Here is a 20,310-nt window from a genome sequence, read left to right as displayed (position 1 = left end):
AAACCCTACTAGGATGGACTCAATGTGAGGTCAAGATCAAGGTGAAGATCTTCATTTAGGCAGATTTACCAACCATCCAGAAAGCCTAATGTTATTATCAGAGGAGAAGGATATGGCCAAGCATCTGCTACTAGTTGGTCAGAGCAAATATTCTCTGCTCTGTACACCTTACCTGGCAAATTAGACACTTGAAGCTTGTGAGGAAGTTCAGGTTTGTTGTACCTGAAATGCTCTCTGAAATTTTAAGCCCTCTAAGGTTGACTAAAAGTTACTGCTTGTGAGCAGATATGAAAAAGAAGTGATTAACTGACTTCTAACAGTGGCGCTCTCATTTATTTCTCACCTAATACTAAGGAGTGATCCTAATATAACTCATCCCTCTTTTAGAAGAGTGCACACTCTCCTCAGGGTCTGCCTGTACAACCTCCCTTACTGACTCCAGGTGCATAGTAGGAATTTAAAAGCCAACTATTCTTGGAGGGAAAATTGCAAGGTCTAATCCAGAAATTTTAAAAAAACACACAAAAGGAACTCAAGATCTTTCTCAATATTAAATGCTGCAATCAAAATACATAGGGTAACTGACTGGATTAAAAAAACAAAATCCATCTACATGTTGCCTATAAGAGACTCACTTCAGAGCTAAAGACACACAAAGATTGGAAGTGAGGGGATGGAAAAAACTATCTCATGCAAATGGAAATGACAAGAAAGCAGGAGTAGCAATACTCATATCAGATAAAGTAGACTTTAAAACAAAGTCTATTACAAAAGACAAAGAAGGGCATTATTTTTTAAATAAATTTATTTATTTATTTGTTTCTATTTTTGGCTGTGTTGGGTCTTTGTTGCTGTGCACAGGCTTTCTCTAGTTGCAGCGAGTGGTGCACGGTCTTCTCATTGTCGTGGCTTCTCTTGTTGCAGAGCATGGGCTCTAGGCACGTGGGCTTCAGTTGTTGTGACACATGGGCTCTAGAGCGCAGGCTCAGTAGTTGTGGCACCTGGGCTTAGTTGCTCCACGGCATGTGGGATCTTCTGGGCCAGGGATCAAACCCATGTCCCCTGCATTGGCAGGTGGATTCTCAACCACTGCACCACCAGGGAAGCCCAGAATGGCATTATTTAATGATACAGGGGTCAATACAAGAAGAGGATATAATATTTGTAAACATATGTGCACCTAATATAGGAACACCTAAATATATAAGGCAAATATTAACAGACATAAAAGGGAGAAATTTACAATAATACGATAATAGTAGGGGAATTTAACACCAACTTACATCATTGAACAGATCATCCAGACAGAAAGTCAATACAGAAACAGTGGCCTTAAATGACATATTAGACCAGTTGGAATTAATAGATATCTACAGGACATTCCATCCCCAATAAAAACATAATACACAATATTTTCAAATGCATGTGGAACATTCTCCAGGATAGATCCCATGATAGGCCACAAAACAAGTCTCAACAAATTAAAGAAGATAGAAATTTTACCAAACATCATTTCTGACTACAACGGTATGAAACTAGAAATCAATTACAGGAAGAAAAGTGGAGAAAACACAAACACATGGAGATTAGACAACATGCTATTAAAAAACCAATGGGTCAACAAACAGAGAGCAAATCAGAAAATATCTTGAGACCAATGAAAATTAAATGCAACTTTCCAGAAGCAGTTCTAAGAGGAAAATTTATAGCAATACAGGCCTACCTCAAGAAATAAGAAAAATATCAAATAAACCACCTAAGCTACCATCTAAACGAATTAGAAAAAGAAGAACAAGGCCCAAAGTCAGGAGAAGGAAGGAAATAATAATGATCATAGCAGAAATAAATAAAATGGAGACAAAAAAAAAATAACAACAATGACAACAGAAAAGATCAATGAAACCAAGTGTTGGTTTTTGGTTTTTTTAAAAGCTAAAAAAAATAGATAAGTCTTTATCCAGTCTCATTAAAAAAATAAGAGAGAGGACCCAAATAAACAAAATAAGAAATGAAACCAATATCACAAAAATACAAAAAAAAATCCTAAGAATACTACAAACAGTTATATGCCAATAAATTAGACAACCTGGAAGAAATGGATAAATTTGTAGAAACATACAATCTTCCAAGACTGAATCAGGAAGAAATAGATAATCTGATCAGACTGATTACTAGTATTGAAATTAAATCAGTAATCAAAAAACTCCCAAAAAAACAAAATCCCAGGACAGAACAGCTTCACAGGGGACTTCTACCAAACATAAAAATAAGAGTGAATACCTATCCTTCTCAAACTATTCCAAAAAGTTGAAGAGGAAGGAACATTCCCAAACTCATTCTATGAGGCCACAATTACTCTGACACCAAAACCAGACAAAAAAGAAAATTACAGGTCAATATCATTGATGAACATAGATGCAAAATGAAATATTAACAAACCAAATTCGACAATACATTAAAAGGATCATACACCATGATCAAGAGGAATTTATTCCAGGGATACAAAGATGGTTCAATATCTGCAAATCAACCAATGTGATACACTATATTAAAAAAAAAAGGATATAAATCACATGATCATCTCAAGATGGAGAAAAAGCATTTGATGAAATTCAACACTCATTTATGATAAACTCTAAACAAATTGGTATAGAGGGAACATGTCTCAACATAATAAAGGCCATATATGACAAGCTCACAGCTAGCATTATACTCAGTGGTGAAAAACTGAAAACTTTTCTTCTAAAATCAGGAATAAGAAGGAATGCCCACTTGACACTTCTATTTAACATAGTGTTGGAAGTCCTAGCCACAGCAATCAGGCAAGAAAAGGAAATAAAAGGCATCCAAATTAGAAGGGAATAAAACTATCACTATTTGCGGATGACATGATACTATATTTAGAAAACCCTAAAGTTTCTACCAAAAAAAATACTAGACTAATAATTAAATTTAGAAAAGTTGCAGGATACAAGATCAATGTACAGAAATCTGTTGCTTTCTGTACAATAATAATGAACTATCAGAAAGAGAAAGCAAAAAAGCATTGCCATTAACAATTTCATCAAAATGAATAACATATCTTAGGCATAAACTTAACCAAGGAGGTCAAAGACCTAACTCTGGAAACTATAAGACATTAATGAAGGAAACTGAATAGGAAGCAAATAAATGGAAAGATATCTAATATTTGTGGATCAGAAGAATTAATATTGTTAAAATGTCCATACTACCTAAAACAATCTGCAGATAAAATATCCATGAAATTTTTCATAGAAGTAGAACAAATAATGCTAAAATAATGCTCCCTGACTTCAAACCTTACTACCAAGCTACAGTCATCAAAACAGTACAGTACTGGCACAAAACAGACACATAGATCAATGCAACAAAATGGAGTGTTCAGAAATAAACCCATGCACTTATGGTCAATTATTCTATGACAAAGGAGGCAAAAATATACAATGGAGAAAAGACAGTCTCTTCAATAAGTGGTGCTGGGAAAACTGGACAGCTACATGTAAATATTGAAATTAGAACATTTTCTCACACCATATACAAAAATAAACTCAAAATTGATTAAAGACCTAAACATAGGACTGGAAATCATAACACTCCTAGAAGAAAACGTCAGCAGTACACTCTTTAAGATAAGTCTTAGCAATATTTTTTTGATCTGTCTCCTAAAGCAAAGGAAACAAAAGCAAAAATGGGACCTAATCAAACTTAAAGGCTTTTGAACAGAGAAAAAAACCACCAGCAAAACAAAAAGGCAACCTACTGAATGAGAGAAGGTATTTGCAAATTATATTTCTAGTAAAGGGTTAATATAGAGTTCATACAACTCAACATAAAAAGAAAAGCCCTATTTTAAAATGGGCAGAAGACCTGAATAGACATTTTTCCAAAGAAGACACAGATGGCCAACAGGCACATGAAAAGATGCTCAGCATCACTAATAAATGCAAATCAATCACCATATTACCTCACACCTGTCCAAATAACTATCATCAAAAAGATAACATAATAATGTTGGCAAGGATATGGAGATAAGGGAACCCTCATACACTGTTGATGAGAATGTAAATTGGTACAGTAACTATGGAAAACAGTATGGCTGTTCCTCAAAAAAATAAAAACAGAGCTACTATATGATCCAACAATTCTGCTCCTGGATATGTATCTGAAAAAAAATGAAAACACTAATTTAAAAAGATATGTGCACCCCCATGTTCATAGCAGCGTTATTTACAATAGCCAAGATATGGAAGCAAACTCAGTGTCCACCAACAGATGAATGGATAAAGAAGATGTGGTATATATACAATGGAATACTACTCAGCCATAAAAAAGAATGAAATTTTACCATTTGCAACAACATGAATGGACCTGGAGGGTATTATGCTTAGTGAAATAAGTCATACAGAGAAAGACAAATACTGTGTGTTTTCACTTATACGTGGAATCTAAAAAAGGAAATGAATGAATATAACAAAACAGAAACAGACTCACAGATACAGAGAACTAACTAGTGGTTACTAATGGGAGAGGTGTAGCAAAGGGGCAATGTAGGAGAAGGGGATTAAGATGTACAAACTACTAGGTATAAAATAAATAAGATACAAGGTTTTAATGTATAGCACAGGGAATATAGCCAATATTTTATAACTTTAAATGGAGTATAATCTATAAAAATATCAAATCACTATGTTGTATACCTGAAACTAATATAATATTGTAAATCAACTATGCTTCAATTTTTAAAAAATGATCTTGCTCAGTAGTACAAGCAGAAACTTGGTCGCATATATTAAACCAGGAGGGATGAATTGTGTTTAGATAGGGGCAAATTTATCAATATGCGTATGCACACGATGGACTCAGGAGCAGCCCATGCTGCATTTCATACCAATGAAATATGTATTTCCCTAATTAGATCCTTATAAATATTTTTTAAAATTCTCTGAGTTTTTTTGACATGTAGTCATCTTTTGTGGTAACCTGAAGACATCTGTGGTGGTGGCTCTTCAATAATGAAGTCTGTGAAATAGAATAGATGGGCACCCTACAAAGATACTTCTTGACATATATACCTATAATATATGAAATTCTGTGTCTCGTGGGCAGAAAACACAAGTCATCATAACAGGGATTCAGATCCTCTTTCTCAGTCCTTGATATATCCTACGTTATAGACAGGAGGCTTCAAGTAAAGGAGAGACTGGGTCCTTTTGACAAAATTTCTCATAACTTAGTCACAAGTATATACAATTAATCATTCCCCAAAAGTCCCTAAGGGAGACCTGTGCCATCTACCACTTGAATCTCCTTCAAACTGGATCTACAATGTATGGTAGCATCATTGGAAGTTATGGCTACTGCAATTACAGTCTCACTTAGGAGTGGTTCTCAAATATGTGGTGATAAGAAATCTTCCCAGGGGCAAATATTAAGGAGGTATATTTAGTAGTTCACTTGTGAAGAAGAGCTGTGTCCTGAGTTTAGATTTATACTGATTCATGCCCAAAGCTCAATGAGTTGATGGGTAGAAGGGGGCTAGACAAGAATAAGACTGGAATAAGATGTCTGGAGGAGACAGATGTGGATGAAGTTCTAGGAATAGGTACTGAATAGGGTTTACAAATGCTTAAGAGAGGATAGGACATTAGAGGGAAGAAAACAAGTGAGGTTTGTGTATTTATAACTTTGGCTGGCTGTGCAGAGCCATGTAATGGCCATTACAATGTTTCTCTTCCTAAGGCCACAACTCTCATAAGTGTAGCCTTTTCTGCCAGGCTCTGGTAATATTACTTACCCTTACTATAAGCCTGATGGTGATAATGGTTCCCTACCATCATCAGTTACAGGATGCTTCACCAACCCTACCCATGTTTTTGGAGCCCCCGTTTATTAAACTCAAGTGTTCTTTTGTTTCTTGACAACTGACACGTGTTTTTTGAGGTGACCCTGACAACAACCCTGATCATAAACTCCATGGGGATAGGGAATTTAATATCTTTTATCTGATGTTGTTATCCCAGCATCTAGAATGATGTCTATTGCACAGCAAGTTTTCAATAAATATTTGTTCCATGAACATATGTAGTGACCACTTTCTTTCCGTTAGTGAAATTTATGTTAAAGTCTATTATGATTGATTTAATGTAATATTGATTTAATACAGTTTGACCAGCATTTTTGTGCTGTTATTTGTAATTCATTAAAGAATGACAAAGAATTACGTATGTCAGCAAAAAGCAAGCAAACTTGTTATGTGCACAGAAATCCAAGATCAACGTAATTTAATTAACAAAATTTGTTGAAACAATAATAGAATTCATCTGAAAACAATGTTGATTCATAAAAACTAACAGCTTCCTTATATATCAATACATTTATACCTGCAGCACTGCCTTGACCTCCAGTAGAACCACCACACTGGGCTCCAGGGGTGCCAGCACGGGGCTTAGGGGTTAATGGGTCTGTTGGCTGTATAGAAACAATGTAGAGGTCCCAAGTTGAAAAATTACAAAATTATAATTTTACAGCTATATAATTTCAATCCTAAATACCTCAATCGTCCTGCCTTTTTTTTTACAAAACCAATTTTCTTACGTAACTCAAAATTTTTTCACACTTTCCCTACGTAATGGTAATTTTAACATTTTCAATATCCAATCCATATTCAAGTTTCCCCAACTGTCTCCAAATGACTTATGAAAAAACCGCTATTTCAATTGGGAGCCAATAGAGGACCACCCTTTGCATCTGGCATTTAAGTTGATATTTAACCCGTTCTCTTCAGGATCCTTGAGAGGCTGGGCAGGATACTTCTAAGACATCGCCCTTCAGCTTTCTAAAATGAGTCAATGCCTAAAGAGTGACCGCAGCAGTGGACGCGGAGGTCTATGGGAAATGTAGTCTTGAATCCTTCTGTTTTACCGCGCGGCACTCTGGGAACGGGATTCTGGGCTGCTTCTGCGCGTGTGTGGCTGTATTCCCCCCTCTTCTTTCGTCTTCTCTGGACTTCAGGGAAGAGGTTTGGGAACCTGGGAGTCGGCTCGGCAAGTGAAGGGTTCGCACCTGGGGTGAGAGTGCGGGGGGACCAGCTGAGAGGGGTGCATTTGTGCCTAGGGATGGAAGCGGAAAATCTTTGGGACTCCCTCCCATCAACGCCGGTGTATACGCCCGGGCGGGCCCTCAGCCTGGGGGAGGTCGGTAGGGGGTGACCCCGGCCCTCGGGCTCCCGGGGTGCAGGTCGGGCTGGTCCGGTTAAGAGCAGGTGCTCAGTGTAGGCCTGGGTGTGTGGGGACCGTGTGCTCGGCCCCGCCTGCAGCCCGACAGGGGAAAAGAAGCCCATGTCGGCGGCAGGGGGCAAAGTGAATTTATAGTGCTGACGGTGGCCAGGGGTCTGCGATGAGAGCCCCAGCTCTGGAGCAGAAGGGCCCGGGTAAATTACAGGTCTGTCACCTGTAGCAGGGTTACAGAAGGAACCTGGGTAAGAGGTATTTCATATGAAATTGATACTAATGATGACTGTTTCATGGCGTTGTTTTGAAACTTAGATCTAAGTCATCACTTGTAAAGCATTTAGACGAGTGCCAGATACTCATCACTGAGTAAGTGACAACTGCTATTATAGTTGGAAGACACTTTATTCTTTTCAATGGACGGCTTTATGTTATCTCACTACCACTTTTAACAAAAACCGAGGCTCAGGTTGGTGGAACGGTGTGGTCAGGTCACAAGCTAGTAGTGAGGGAGTTTAGATTCAAGGGCAAGTGTGCTTTACTTACAGCCTCAGGCTTTGTCTAAATATCACACCTACCTAATACCGTCATTGTAGCCTTCACGGCACTTAGCAAAGAGGCCTGTCCCTGGTTCCCAGAAGTATAAGGGAAAATGAATGTAGATGGAATCCTACCATGTGTCAAAATGTATTCTGGGATTTCTAGTGTCTCTTCAGGTTAGTTGGGGCAGACGGAGGTCCCTGGCCCCTTCTGCATTGTGAGACTGTCTGTTTTTTAAGTCTGGTATTATAATGGATTCCAAGAATTAGGCTTTTGCTCCTAAAATGAATTGTTTCTTGGATCCATGTCCCAGTTACCTTGAAACAAGTGACCCTTGTGAAGTAGGAAGCAGGGAGTCTCTGTTAACAGGGAGTCTCTGTTAACAGGAGTCTTACCTGGAAGAGAGCACCCCTATGACCTTAGACCTCGTTCCAGAGCTTCAGAGCAGAGACAGAAGAGCCCAGAAAGGAGCAGATCCTAGATTTGCAAGATCAGAAGCTGTTCTTAATCACCCTGCTCAGAATGAGCCAGTCTTGGTGATGACCCCACCTTCAGAAGCCACCAGACTATGTGACAGTGAGGGGTTTGGGCCAGCCTTGAGAAGAGCAAGGTGAGCTGAACTGGTACAGGGGCAGGCTGTTCAGGAAAGGCCATTTTGTTGGAGAGCTTGTGAGGGTGAGGTCTGGGGGTAAGGGATAACCAGGCAGAGGGAGGAAATGCTGTCTCCACTCCCCTTAAATGCCCCCCCCCCGCAAAGATGCTGTGTTGCTGTCACAAGTGTCTATCACCACATGTGACACTAGTGATATGCTGACCTCACAGTATCCCAGAATGATGATATGTGAAGGGTTTTCCAAGGTTATCTATTTCTAACTCTCTTGAAATCTTTGAAGACATCGGGCCTGCAAAGTTCAGTGACTTGTCCAGGGAAACCCAGTTTGTTTGTGACAGAATCAGGAGGAAAACAGTGCACTTCGCCCTCTCACAGGTAGGTCATCAAAAGGGCCTTTTGACAAATATATCACGGCTGAAACAATTAAAATTTGCTGCCTTAAGGCATCCCATCTCTTTTATTAGGCTTTCTGTAGATTGTTTATACAAGTGGGTAAATAATATTAACAAGAAAAATAGATATATGGTGCATACTGAGTATTGTTCTGCTAAGTTAATTTTAATGAAAGTATAGTGTCTTATCCTTTGGTGTATTTAATTCAGCTAATCTTCTGTTGTTTTTATTTACTTGTGTTAGGACACATGCATTATTTTTTAAATGATTGAGAAAAGTTTACATTTACTCAGTTAAAAACTGCAGATTTAATCCTCATGGTCATCTCAGAGTGACACAAATACAGGTGGTGCCACCTGTACGTGATCACTCTAGTGCCTTTTCAAGGCCAAAAGGGCCCTATGCCTATAAGGAAGATGATCCCCAACTGGGGTGCTGAGATTTTGGGGGTGAATCTAGGAGCTATAAGACAGTCTCATGACACCCATATTTCTGTCCCCTCAGCTGAACCACAGTTCTCTACTCTCCCAAGAGCAGAAAATGAACATACCTCAGGTGAGCTCTTTATTCTTTCCCCATTTTGCATTTTTATGTATTTATAAGGTTAAGAAGCATCCATGCATTAAATGGAAAAGGAGAAATAAAAATAGATCAAGTCAATCTTGAGGGATAATATACACTGTTTTACTATTAATTGTGATGTTTGCTGTCAGCTTTTGGTAGATTACCTTTGTCAGGGTAAGAAGGTTGCCTCCAGGTATCAGTTTGCTAAGATTTCACATTAGTCATGAATGTGCATTAAATTACATTGATTACATTTTGTGTATCTATTGGAGCAAAGCCATAGCTTATTTCCTTTAATCTATAAATACTGTAAACAGTATAATGGATTTTCTAATGTTAACTTAAATCCCTGTGTAGACCTTAATTGCTAATAAGTGTGGTAAGTTGCTTCTTACATATCTTCCTAGGATGTTTTTACTAATTCTGTATTTAGGATTTTTATTTTTGTATCCACAAGTTGGATTAGACTATACTTTCTTGTTTCTGTGTCCAATTATGGTATCATGGTCATAGTCTCATAAAAGGAAATGGGACATTTTCCTGCTCCTTTTCTTTAATAATAATTTAGATGAGAAAATTGTGTTACATGTAGATTTTGTGAAACTCACCTATAAATTAGGGCCTTATGAAGACTTTTTGCATGAAGATTTTGATTAATTTATTTGTCATAAGTCTATGATGGATTTGTATTTTTTTTTTAGTGTAACTTTCCTCATTACGTTTTCATAGAAAATTGTTCATTTTTATTTATTTATTTTTAAATTTTGGCTGCAAAGGGTCTTAGTTGTGACACGCTGGATCTTTGTTGTGGCATACAGGATCTTTAGTTGTGGCATGCGGACTCTTAGTTGTGGCATGCAGAATCTTAGTTACGGCATGCATACGGAATCTAGTTCCCCAACCAGGGATCGAACCTGGGCCCCCTGCATTGGGAGCCCAGAGTCTTACCCACTAGACCACCAGTGAAGTCCCTATTTATGTTTTTAAATGTATTTTCATGAGCTTGTTGATAGTATTTTCTTAGGATTTCAAAATCTTTGTTATATCAATAATTTCCTTTTTTGATCAACTTTAAAATTTTATTTCAGTATAAAGCTTGCCAATCAGAAAAGGACAAAGTATGTTCTCGTTGGCCCAATCTAAAACTAAGAATTTCTGTGTCTGAGGGTCTTAGTATTCTGTGCTGACAGAATAGAGTAGAGGAATTGGGAGTAGAAGAACGTGCACTTGCCATGTTTGTGCTTTCTACCTTTGCATACCCACGTGTCAGCACCATTTGTTGACAAGAATATCCTTTTTCCATTGAATTGCATTGGCACCTCTGAGGGAAATCAACTAGCAACCTACGTTTGGGTCTGTTTCTGGATCCTGTTCACTTCTTTTTTTTTATTAAAAAAAAATGTTATTGAAGTATAGTTGATTTACAATGTTGTGTTAATTTCTGCTGTACAGCAAAGTGATACAGTTAAACATATATATACATTCTTTTTTGTATTTTCATTATGGTTTATCACAAGATATTGAATATAGTACCCTGTGCTATACAGTAGGACCTTGTTATTTATCCATCCTATATCTAAATCTTGCATCTGCTAATCTCAAACTCCCAATCCTTCCTCCCCCCACCCCTCCTCCCCCTTGGCAACCACAAGTCTATTCTCTGTGTGGACTCTGTTCACATCTGATGACCATAATCCTTTTGCTAATACCATGTTGCCTTGATGAGTGTCTCTTTATAGTAACTCTTGAAATCAGATAATATGTGTCTTCCAACTTGGTTCTTTTTTAGGAGTGTTTTGGAGATTCTAGGTACTTTGCTCCTCTATAAAAAGTTTTGAAAATTGGCTTGTCTATCTCAGGAAAGCTTGCTGAGATTTTGATTTTGATTGCACTGACTCTATAGAATCTGTAATATAGATCAATTTGGGGAGAATTAACATCTTGATCAAAATGTCTTCCAATACATTAACACATTATCTCTCGCAATGGGGGGGATTTGAGGGTTTTCATTTTTATTCTTTTGAGTGAAAAGGATAGTTTTGACTTACAGTTTAAAAGAATAACTCTACATTTTGAAGATAAACTCTAGTGGGGTAGTAGTGAAAGCAGGAACAATATAGGAGGCTATTTCTGTAATCCTAGCAATAAATGATGATCATTTAAGGGTGTTAGTTGCTTTCAAGTGGTTGGATTCTGGAGGTAATTTAAGGTAGAGCCAACAGTCTAGGAGTGTGTGTTTCTGCTCCACAACCTTACAAATAGAGTGTGCCATCAAACTTTTTGAATTGTTACTAATGTGATTAAAAATGATAACTCAAGTTTAGTTTTACAAGCTTTCCTCTTCTCATGAGTGAGGTGGAACATCTTTTTTGTTTGTAATTCATCTATATTTCTTTTTTATTGAACTGTTTATTTCTTACTGTTTTCCTGTTGATGTGCTGATTTTAATTAATATATCCAGTGTATTTTTATAGCCATTTTTCAGTGATATAAATTGCACAATTTTCCTAGCTTTTCATATTTTTGCCTTGCTCATTTTTTTAATTTTTGCCATAAAGGCATTTGTTTTTTGTTTTTAACTATGGTGAACTTTTTTTGGCATTTAAAAAAATGTATTGAAATATAGTTGATTTACAATGTTGTGTTAGTTTCAGGTATACAGCAAAGTGATTCAGTTTTACAAATGTATATACATATATATATGGTATATATATTCTTTATCAGATTCTTTTCCATTATAGGTTATTACAAGATATTGAGTATTGCTCCCTGTGCTATACAGTAGGTTCTTGTTCGTTATCTGTTTTATATATTGTGGGTGTGTATATGTTAATCCCAAATTCCTAATTTATCCCTCCCCTGCTTTGCCGTTTGATAACCGTAAGTTGTTTTCTACGTCTTTGAGTTTATATCTCTTCTGTAAGTAACTTCATTTGTATCATCTTTTTAGATTACACATATAAGTGATATCATATAATATTTGTCTTTCTCTTTCTTATTATGATAATCTCTAGGTCCATCCACGTCACTGCAAATGGCATGATTTCATTCTTTTTTGTGGCTGAGTAATATTCCGTTGCATATATATAGATATATGTAGATATACACACACCACATCTTTGTCCATTCATCGGCTGATGGAAATTTAGGTTACTTCCATGTCTTAGCTATTGTAAAATGCTGCAATGAACATTGGGGTGCATGTATCTTTTCGAAGTATGGTTTTCTCTGGATATATGCCCAGGATTGGGATTGCAAGATCATATGGTAGCTCTATTTTTAGTTTTTTAAGGAACCTCCATACTGTTCTCCATAGTGGCTGCACCAATTTACATGCCCACCAACAGTGCAAGGTTGTTTGGTATGAGCTGTTTGTATATTTTGGAAATTAATCCCTTGTCAGTAGCATCATTTGCAAATATTTTCTCACAGTCTGTAGGTTGTCTTTTCATTTTGTTTATGGTTTCCTATGCTGTGCAAAAGCTCTTTAGTTAGGTCCCATTTGTTTATTTTTGTTTTTATTTCCATTACTGTAGGAGACAGATCCAGAAAAATATTGCTGTGATTTATGTCAAAGAGTGTTCTGCCTGTGTTTTCCTTTAGGAGTTTTATAGTATCTGGTCTTACATTTAGATCTTTAATTCATTTTATTTTTGTATATGGTGTTAGAGAATGTTCTAATTTAATTATTTTACATGTAGCTGTCTAGTTTTCCCGGCACCACTTGTTAAAGGGACTGTCTTTTTCCCTTGTATATTCTTGCCTCCTTTGTCATAGATTAGTTGACCATAGGTGTGTGGGTTTATTTCTGGGCTTTCTATCCTGTTCCATTGATCTGTATGTCTGTTTTTGTGCCAGTATCATAGTGTTTTGATGACTGTAGTTTTGTAGTATAGTTTGAAGTCAGGGAGCATGATACCTCCAGCTCAGTTCTTCTTTCTCAAAATTGCTTTGGCTATTCAGGGTCTTTCGAAGGCATTTGATTTTTATGTTGTCAAGTTTAGCAGTTTTTTCTTTTATGCTTCCTGGATTTGTAGTCATAGTTGGGCATTTCCCACTCTGACCTTATAAAAGAATTGCTCTGTGTAGTCTTTTAGAGTATGATTTTATTTTTTACAGTTAGATCTCGAATACATTTTAATTTTTTCCTGCTCTGTGGTGTGAGATATAGATCAGTCTTTTCCCAGATGGCCATCTAGTTATTCTGATGACATTTGTACCTCGCCATTTCTCACTCATTTAAATGATGTCACCTGTATTCAAATAGGAAATTGACTCTGTTTATCATTTTTCCTACTACACAGTTTCTTCAGTTTGAGCTTGGACATTTTTCTGGGCTTTCACCAGTGCCCTGCTCCTTTTGCCCACTTCTACATTTATATTAGATTGTGGGCAATATTGTTCTATTTTTTTTATCAATACTGCCTTACCCTCTATCTTCCAGAATTTGTTCAAAATTCAGGCCTTGTGCTGAGACATTTCTCTGAATTCCTCTTTTGTCATACTTTATAGCTATAAAAGCTTTTTATTTTACCTGAATGTGTTTTTGGAGGCAGGGGATGTAAATGTGTGTGTTCAGTTTATTCCCTTGAACTAGAGAAATAATTTTTGCTTGTAATTCTCTCGTCTCTTAATTTCTGGTACTCTAATCTTTCTGTTTTCTCTTTCTACCACTTAGAAATTCTTTCTCAGCCTTCCTGGCCTATCTTTCTACCTGCCTTTTAAATTTTGCTATTCCCTTGAATTTTGTACCTGCTCCTTTTCTTTCCTAAAGTTTCTGTGTCCTTTCTGAACCAGCCCTTTTTCCCTTATGACTTAAGTTACCATCTTAATGACTGTCTCCTAGATCCTTATTTTCATTTTAGATTTCCCTTCTCCATTCCAGAATCTTGCAGCCAACGATGAAATAAATAATTCCATCTTTATGTTCCACGGGTGTTTTGAGTGCAGTTGAACAACATCTGCTCACTGTGACCCAGCCTCTGATTTTTACTTATTCTTCCAGTCTCTGTGTATGGCATCAGCATCTACCCACTTGCTTGTGCAACATCTCTCTGTATTAATTTCCCATTCTTTATCTCTGTTGCTTTGCCTTAGTGTAGGTCATCTCTTAAATGGGGTATTTTGTTTTGTTGCTGAACATATTGTCCACTATTCATATAAAATGATGGTTCCTAACTAGGGGTGATTTTGCTTCCCAGGAGACATTTGGAAGTATTTGGAGATATTTTTGATTGTCATGGCTGGGAATGTTATTGATATCTAATCAGTAGAAAACAGGGATACTGGTAAATATCCTAAAATACACGGGACAGTCTTCCACAAAAATAACATTATCTGGTCCAGAGTGTCAGTAGTGCCAAATTGAAGATACCCTGCTATAGAGCAAAGGCAGAGTTAGTCATCTTTTATAGCATTTTGTTTTAAACTCTAAACAGTAAAAATATATCTGGAGAAAACCATAGTTCGAAAGTATACATGCACCCCAGTGTTCATTGAAGCACTGTTTACAATAGCCAAGGCATGGAAGCAACCTAAATGTCCATCAACAGATGAACTGATAAAGAAGATGTGGTATATATATATATATATATATATATATATATATACACACAATGGAATATTACTCAGCCATTAAAAATAATGAAATAATGCCATTTGCAGCAACATGGATGGAAAGGTGGGGAGGGAGGGATAAATTGGGGGTTTGGGATTGACATATACACACTAGTATATTTAAAATAGATAACCAACAAGAACCTACTGTGTAGCACAGGGAACTCTGCTCAATATTCTGTAATAACATAAATGGGAAAGGAATTTGAAAAAGAATAGATATATGTATATGCATGACTGAATCACTTTGCTGCACACCTGAAACTAACACAGCATTATAAATCAACTATAGTCCACTATAAAATAAAAATTTTAAAAATAAAAATTAAATAAACAGTAAACATAGTAGGAGTTAGTTTTCAAAAATATTTTCCATGTTCCGATTCTGAACCCTCAGATTGATTAGAAATATGTTGTTAACAGGCATCAGTGTCATTCAAGGACGTGACTGTGGAGTTCACCCAGGAGGAGTGGTGGCAGATGGACTCGGCTCAGAGGACCCTGTACAGAGATGTGATGTTGGAGAACTATAGCCACCTCGTCTCAGTGGGTGAGCAGACCTTACCATGTGACTTCAGTTTTTTCTCTTTTTAAATGTTAATCCCTTTTTTTTTTTTTTTTATAAATTTATTTATTTATTTTTGGCTGATGTAGAATATCTTTTTCTTGTAGATTCCAGTCTTTTTTCTCAATGGTTATTCAGCAATTAGTTGTGATTTTGGTGTGCTGTGCCATTTTATCATATGTGGAGATTCGTGTAACCACCACCACAATCCAGATACAGAACTAACTATTCCATCACCACAAGGATTTCTCTCATGCTACCTCTTTATTTTCATACCCATCCCCTCTCCCACACTATGCCTAATCTCTGCCAAATATTAATCTGTTCTTCATCTCTATAATTTTATAATTGCATACAGAGTGAAGTAAGTCAGAAAGAGTAAAACAAATATTGTATATTAACGCATATATGTGGAACCTAGAAAAACGGTACAGATGAACTGGTTTGCAAGGCAGAAATTGAGACACAGATGTAGAGAACAAATGTATGGACACCAAGGAGGCAAAGTGGCGGGGAGGTTGGGGTGGTGGTGTTATGAATTGGGAGATTGGGATTGACATGTATACACTGATGTGGATAAAACTGATGACTAATAAGAACATGCTGTATAAAAAAATAAATATATAAAATTCAAAAAAAAATTAAAAAGAAAAAAAAGATTGCTTTGGCTATCCAGGGTCTTTTGTGTTCCATATGAATTTTAGAATAGTTTGCTCTATTTCTATAAAGAATGTCACTGGGATTTTGATAGGGATTGCATTGAATCTATAGATTACTTTGCATCATATGGACATTTTAACAGTATTTATTTCTTCAATTTGTAAGCATGGGGTGTCTTTCCATTTATCTTCTTTAATTTCCTTCTTCAACATTTTATAATATTCAGTGTACAAGTCTCTGACCTCTTTGGTTAAGTTAATTCCCAAGTATTTTTAAATTTCTTTTTGGATAATTCATTGTTGGTATAGAAACACAACTGATTTTTGTAGGTTGATTTTTGTATCTTCTAACTTTACAAAATTTATTTATTAGTTCTAACGATTTTTTCAGTTGAGTCTTTTGGGTTTTCTACATATAGAATTTTGTCATCTGTAAACAGAGATAGTTTTACTTATTTTTTTATTTAGATGTCTTTTATTTCTTTTTCTTGTCTAATTGCCCTGGGTAGGAGTTCTAACGCTATGTTGAATACAAGTGAGAGTGGGCATTCTTGCCTTGTACTAGATCTTCGAGGAAAACTTTTAGTTTTCCCCCACTGGCTGTGGGCTTTTCATATGTAGCCTTTACTACATTGAGGAAATTGTCTTCTATACCTATTTTGTTGAGAATTTTAATTGTGAATGGGTGTTGAACTTTGCCAAATGCTTTTTATACATCTTTTGAGATCTTTTTTCTTTCATTTATTTAATGTAATGAAACACGTGGATTGATTTGCATATAGTTAACCACCCTTGTGTCCCAAGGATAAATCCCACTTGATCATGGTTTAAGTTCTTTTAAATGTGCTGTTAAATTTAGTTTTCTAGTCTTTTGTTGAGCATTTTTGAATCTCTATTTATTAGGGATATTGGTGTATAGTTTTCTTGCCATGTCTTTCTCTGGTTTTAGAATCAGCGTGATGCTGACCTCATAAAATGAGTTTGGAAATGTTCCCTGTTCCTTTTTTTAAAAAAAAATTATTGGACTATAGTTGATTTACAATGTTGTGTTAGTTTCAAGTGTACAGCAAAGTGATTCAGTTATACATATACATATATTCATTCTTTTTCAGATTCTTTACCCAGATAGGTTATTACAGAATATTGAGTTGCGTTCCCTGTGCTCTACAGTAGGTCCTTGCCCTATTCCATTTTTAAAAAGAGTTTAAGAAGGATTGGTATTAATTCCTTGAGTGTTTGGTAGAATTCTACCATGAAGCCATCTGGCCCTGGACTTTTCTTTCTCAGGAGGTTTTTGATTACTGATTAAGTCTTCTTATTTTTTTATAGGTCTGTTCAGGCTTTCTATTTCTTCATGATTCAGTTTTAACAGGTTGTATGTTTCTAGGCATTTATCCATTTCACCTCAGTTATCTAATTTGTTGGCCTAGGGGCAAGACGGGAATAAAGATGCAGACCTACTAGAGAATGGACTTGAGGATACGGGGAGGGGTAAGGGTAAGCTGGGACAAAGTGAGAGAGTGGCATGGACATATATACACTACTAAATGTAAAATAGATAGCTAGTGGGAAGCAGCTGCATAGCACAGGGAGATCAGCTTGGTGCTTTGTGACCACGTAGAGGGGTGGGATAGGGAGGGTGGGCAGGAGGGAGATGCAAGAAGGAAGAGATATGGAGATATATGTATATGTATATGTATAATTGATTCACTTTGTTATAAAGCAGAAACTAACACACCATTGTAAAGCAATTGTATTCCAATAAAGATGTTAAAAAAAAAACCTGTTGGCATAGTTGTTCATAATAGTCCTATATGATCCTTTTTATTTCTGAAGCATCTGTTGTAATATCTCCTCTTTTCATTTTTTATTTTGTTTATTTGAATTTCTCTTTTTTACCCTTAGTCTAGCCTAAGGGTTTGTTGATTTTGTTTAGCTTTTCAGAAAAACAAGTCTTAGTTTATATTGTTCTGTTCTCTATTTCTAATCTAATCTTTATTATTTTCTTCTTTCCACTAACTTTGGGCTTAGTTCTTTTTTCTAGTTCCTTGAGATTTAAAGTTAATTGTTTCTTTGATATGCTTCTTTTTTAATGTAGATGTTTATCACTGTAAACTTTCTTCTTATAATGCTTTTGCTGCATCTCATACGTTTCAGTATGTTATGTTTTTGTTTTTCTTAAGATACTTTTAAAATTTTCATTTCCTTTTTGACCCAATATTTGTGCAAGAGTATGTTATTTAGTTTCCACATATTTGTGAATTTTCTTATTTTCTTGCTGTCGTTGCTTGCTAGTTCAGAAAAGATACTTAGAATGAATTCAGTCTTCTTAAATTTGTCAAGACTTGTCTTGCTACCTAACATCTATCTTGCAGAATGACCTACGTGTGCTTGAAAGAATGTGTATTTTTCTGTTGGGTGATGTTCTATATATATATACACACACACACACGCACACTCTAGAGTGGGTGTACATATGTTTATAATTGTTATATCTTTTGTGAAATTTACCTTTTTATTATTATATGATGATCTCCTTTGTCTCTAGAGACCGTCTGTTTTGTCTGCTGTAGGTATAGCCCCTTCTTTCTTTTTTCTTTTATTTTTTATGTGTTGTTGAATTCTGTTTGCTAGTATTTTGTTGAGGATTTTTGCATCTATATTCATCAGTGATATTGGTCTGTAATTTTCTTTTTTTGTAGTATCTTTGTCTGGTTTTGTTATCAGGGTGATGGTGCCCTCATAGAATAAGTTTGGGAGTGTTCCCTCTGCAATTTTTTGGAAAAGTTTGAGAAGGAAGGGTGTTAGCTCTTCTCTACATGTTGATAGAATTCACCTGTGAAGCCATCTGGTCCTGGACTTTTGTTTGTTGGAAGATTTATCATCACAGTTTCAATTTCAGTGCTTGTGATTGGTCTGTTCATATTTTCTATGTCTTCCTGGTTCAGTCTTGGAAGATTATACCTTTTTAAGAATTTGTCCATTTCTTCCAGGTTGTCCATTTTATTGTCATAGAGTTGTTTGTAGTAGTCTCTTAGGATGCTTTGTATTTCTGAGGTGTCTGTTGTAACTTCTCCTTTTTCATTTCTAATTTTATTGATTTGAGTCCTCTCCCTCTTCTTGATGAGTCTGGCTAATGCTTTATCAATTTTGTTTATTTTCTCGAAGAACCAGCTTTTAGTTTTATTGATATTTGCTATTGTTTTCTTTGTTTCTATTTCATTTATTTCTGCTCTAATCTTTATGATTTCTTTCCTTCTGCTAACTTTGGGTTTTGTTTGTTCTTCTGTCTCTAGTTCCTTTAGGTGTAAGGTTAGATTGTTTATTTGAGATTTTTCTTGTTTCTTGAGGTAGGCTTGTATAGCTATGAACTTCCTTCTTAGAACTGCTTTTGCTGCATCCCATAGGTTTTGGATCGTCGTGTTTTCATTGTCATTTGTCTCTAGGTATTTTTTGATTTCTCTTTGATTTCTTCAGTGATCTCCTGGTTATTTAGTAATGTTTAGTCTCCATGTGTTTGTTTTTTATATTCTTTACCCTGTAATTGATTTGTAATCTCATAGCGTTGTGGTCAGAAAAGATGCTTGATATGATTTCAGTTTTCTTAAATTTACTGTGGTTTGATTTGTGACCCAAGATGTGATCCATCCTGGAGAATGTTATGTGCGCACTTGAGAAGAAAGTGTAATCTGCTGTTTTTGGATGGAATGTCCTATAAATATCAATGAAATCTATCTGGTCTGTTGTGTCATTTAAAGCTTCTGTTTCCTTATTTATTCTCATTTTGGATGATCTGTACATTGGTGTAAGTGAGGTGTTAAAGTCCCCCACTATGATTGTGTCACTGTCGATTTCCTCTTTTATAGCTGTTAGCAGTTGCCTTATGTATTGAGGTGTTGCTTTGTTGGGTGCATTTATATTTATAATTGTTATATCTTCTTCTTGGATTGATCCCTTGATCATTGTGTAGTGTCCTTCCTTGTCTTTTTTAACATTCTTTATTTTAAAGTCTATTTTCTCTGATATGAATGTAGCTACTCCAGCTTTCTTTTGATTTCCAGTTGCATGGAATATCTTTTTCCATCCCCTCACTTTCAGTCTGAATGTGTC

General features: G+C 36.0%; 1 protein-coding gene across 1 annotated transcript in view; it reads left to right on the top strand.

The window, feature by feature from the left end:
- Positions 1-6,977: 6,977 nt before the first annotated feature.
- Positions 6,978-20,310, top strand: part of ZNF782 (zinc finger protein 782) — a 44,056-nt gene continuing 30,723 nt past the window's right edge. The window contains exons 1-4 of the mRNA XM_024132851.3: positions 6,978-7,088; positions 8,684-8,778; positions 9,301-9,351; positions 15,400-15,526. Of these exons, the coding sequence (XP_023988619.1) occupies positions 9,337-9,351; positions 15,400-15,526 (142 nt within the window). The 5' untranslated portion in view covers positions 6,978-7,088; positions 8,684-8,778; positions 9,301-9,336. The remainder of the gene's footprint in view (positions 7,089-8,683; positions 8,779-9,300; positions 9,352-15,399; positions 15,527-20,310) is intronic.

Source organism: Physeter macrocephalus, chromosome 9 (assembly GCF_002837175.3).
Source record: "Physeter macrocephalus isolate SW-GA chromosome 9, ASM283717v5, whole genome shotgun sequence".
Lineage (NCBI taxonomy): Eukaryota > Metazoa > Chordata > Mammalia > Artiodactyla > Physeteridae > Physeter > Physeter macrocephalus.
The sequence above is the reverse complement of the archived record's forward strand: the minus strand, read 5'-3'. Positions and strand labels throughout refer to the sequence as shown.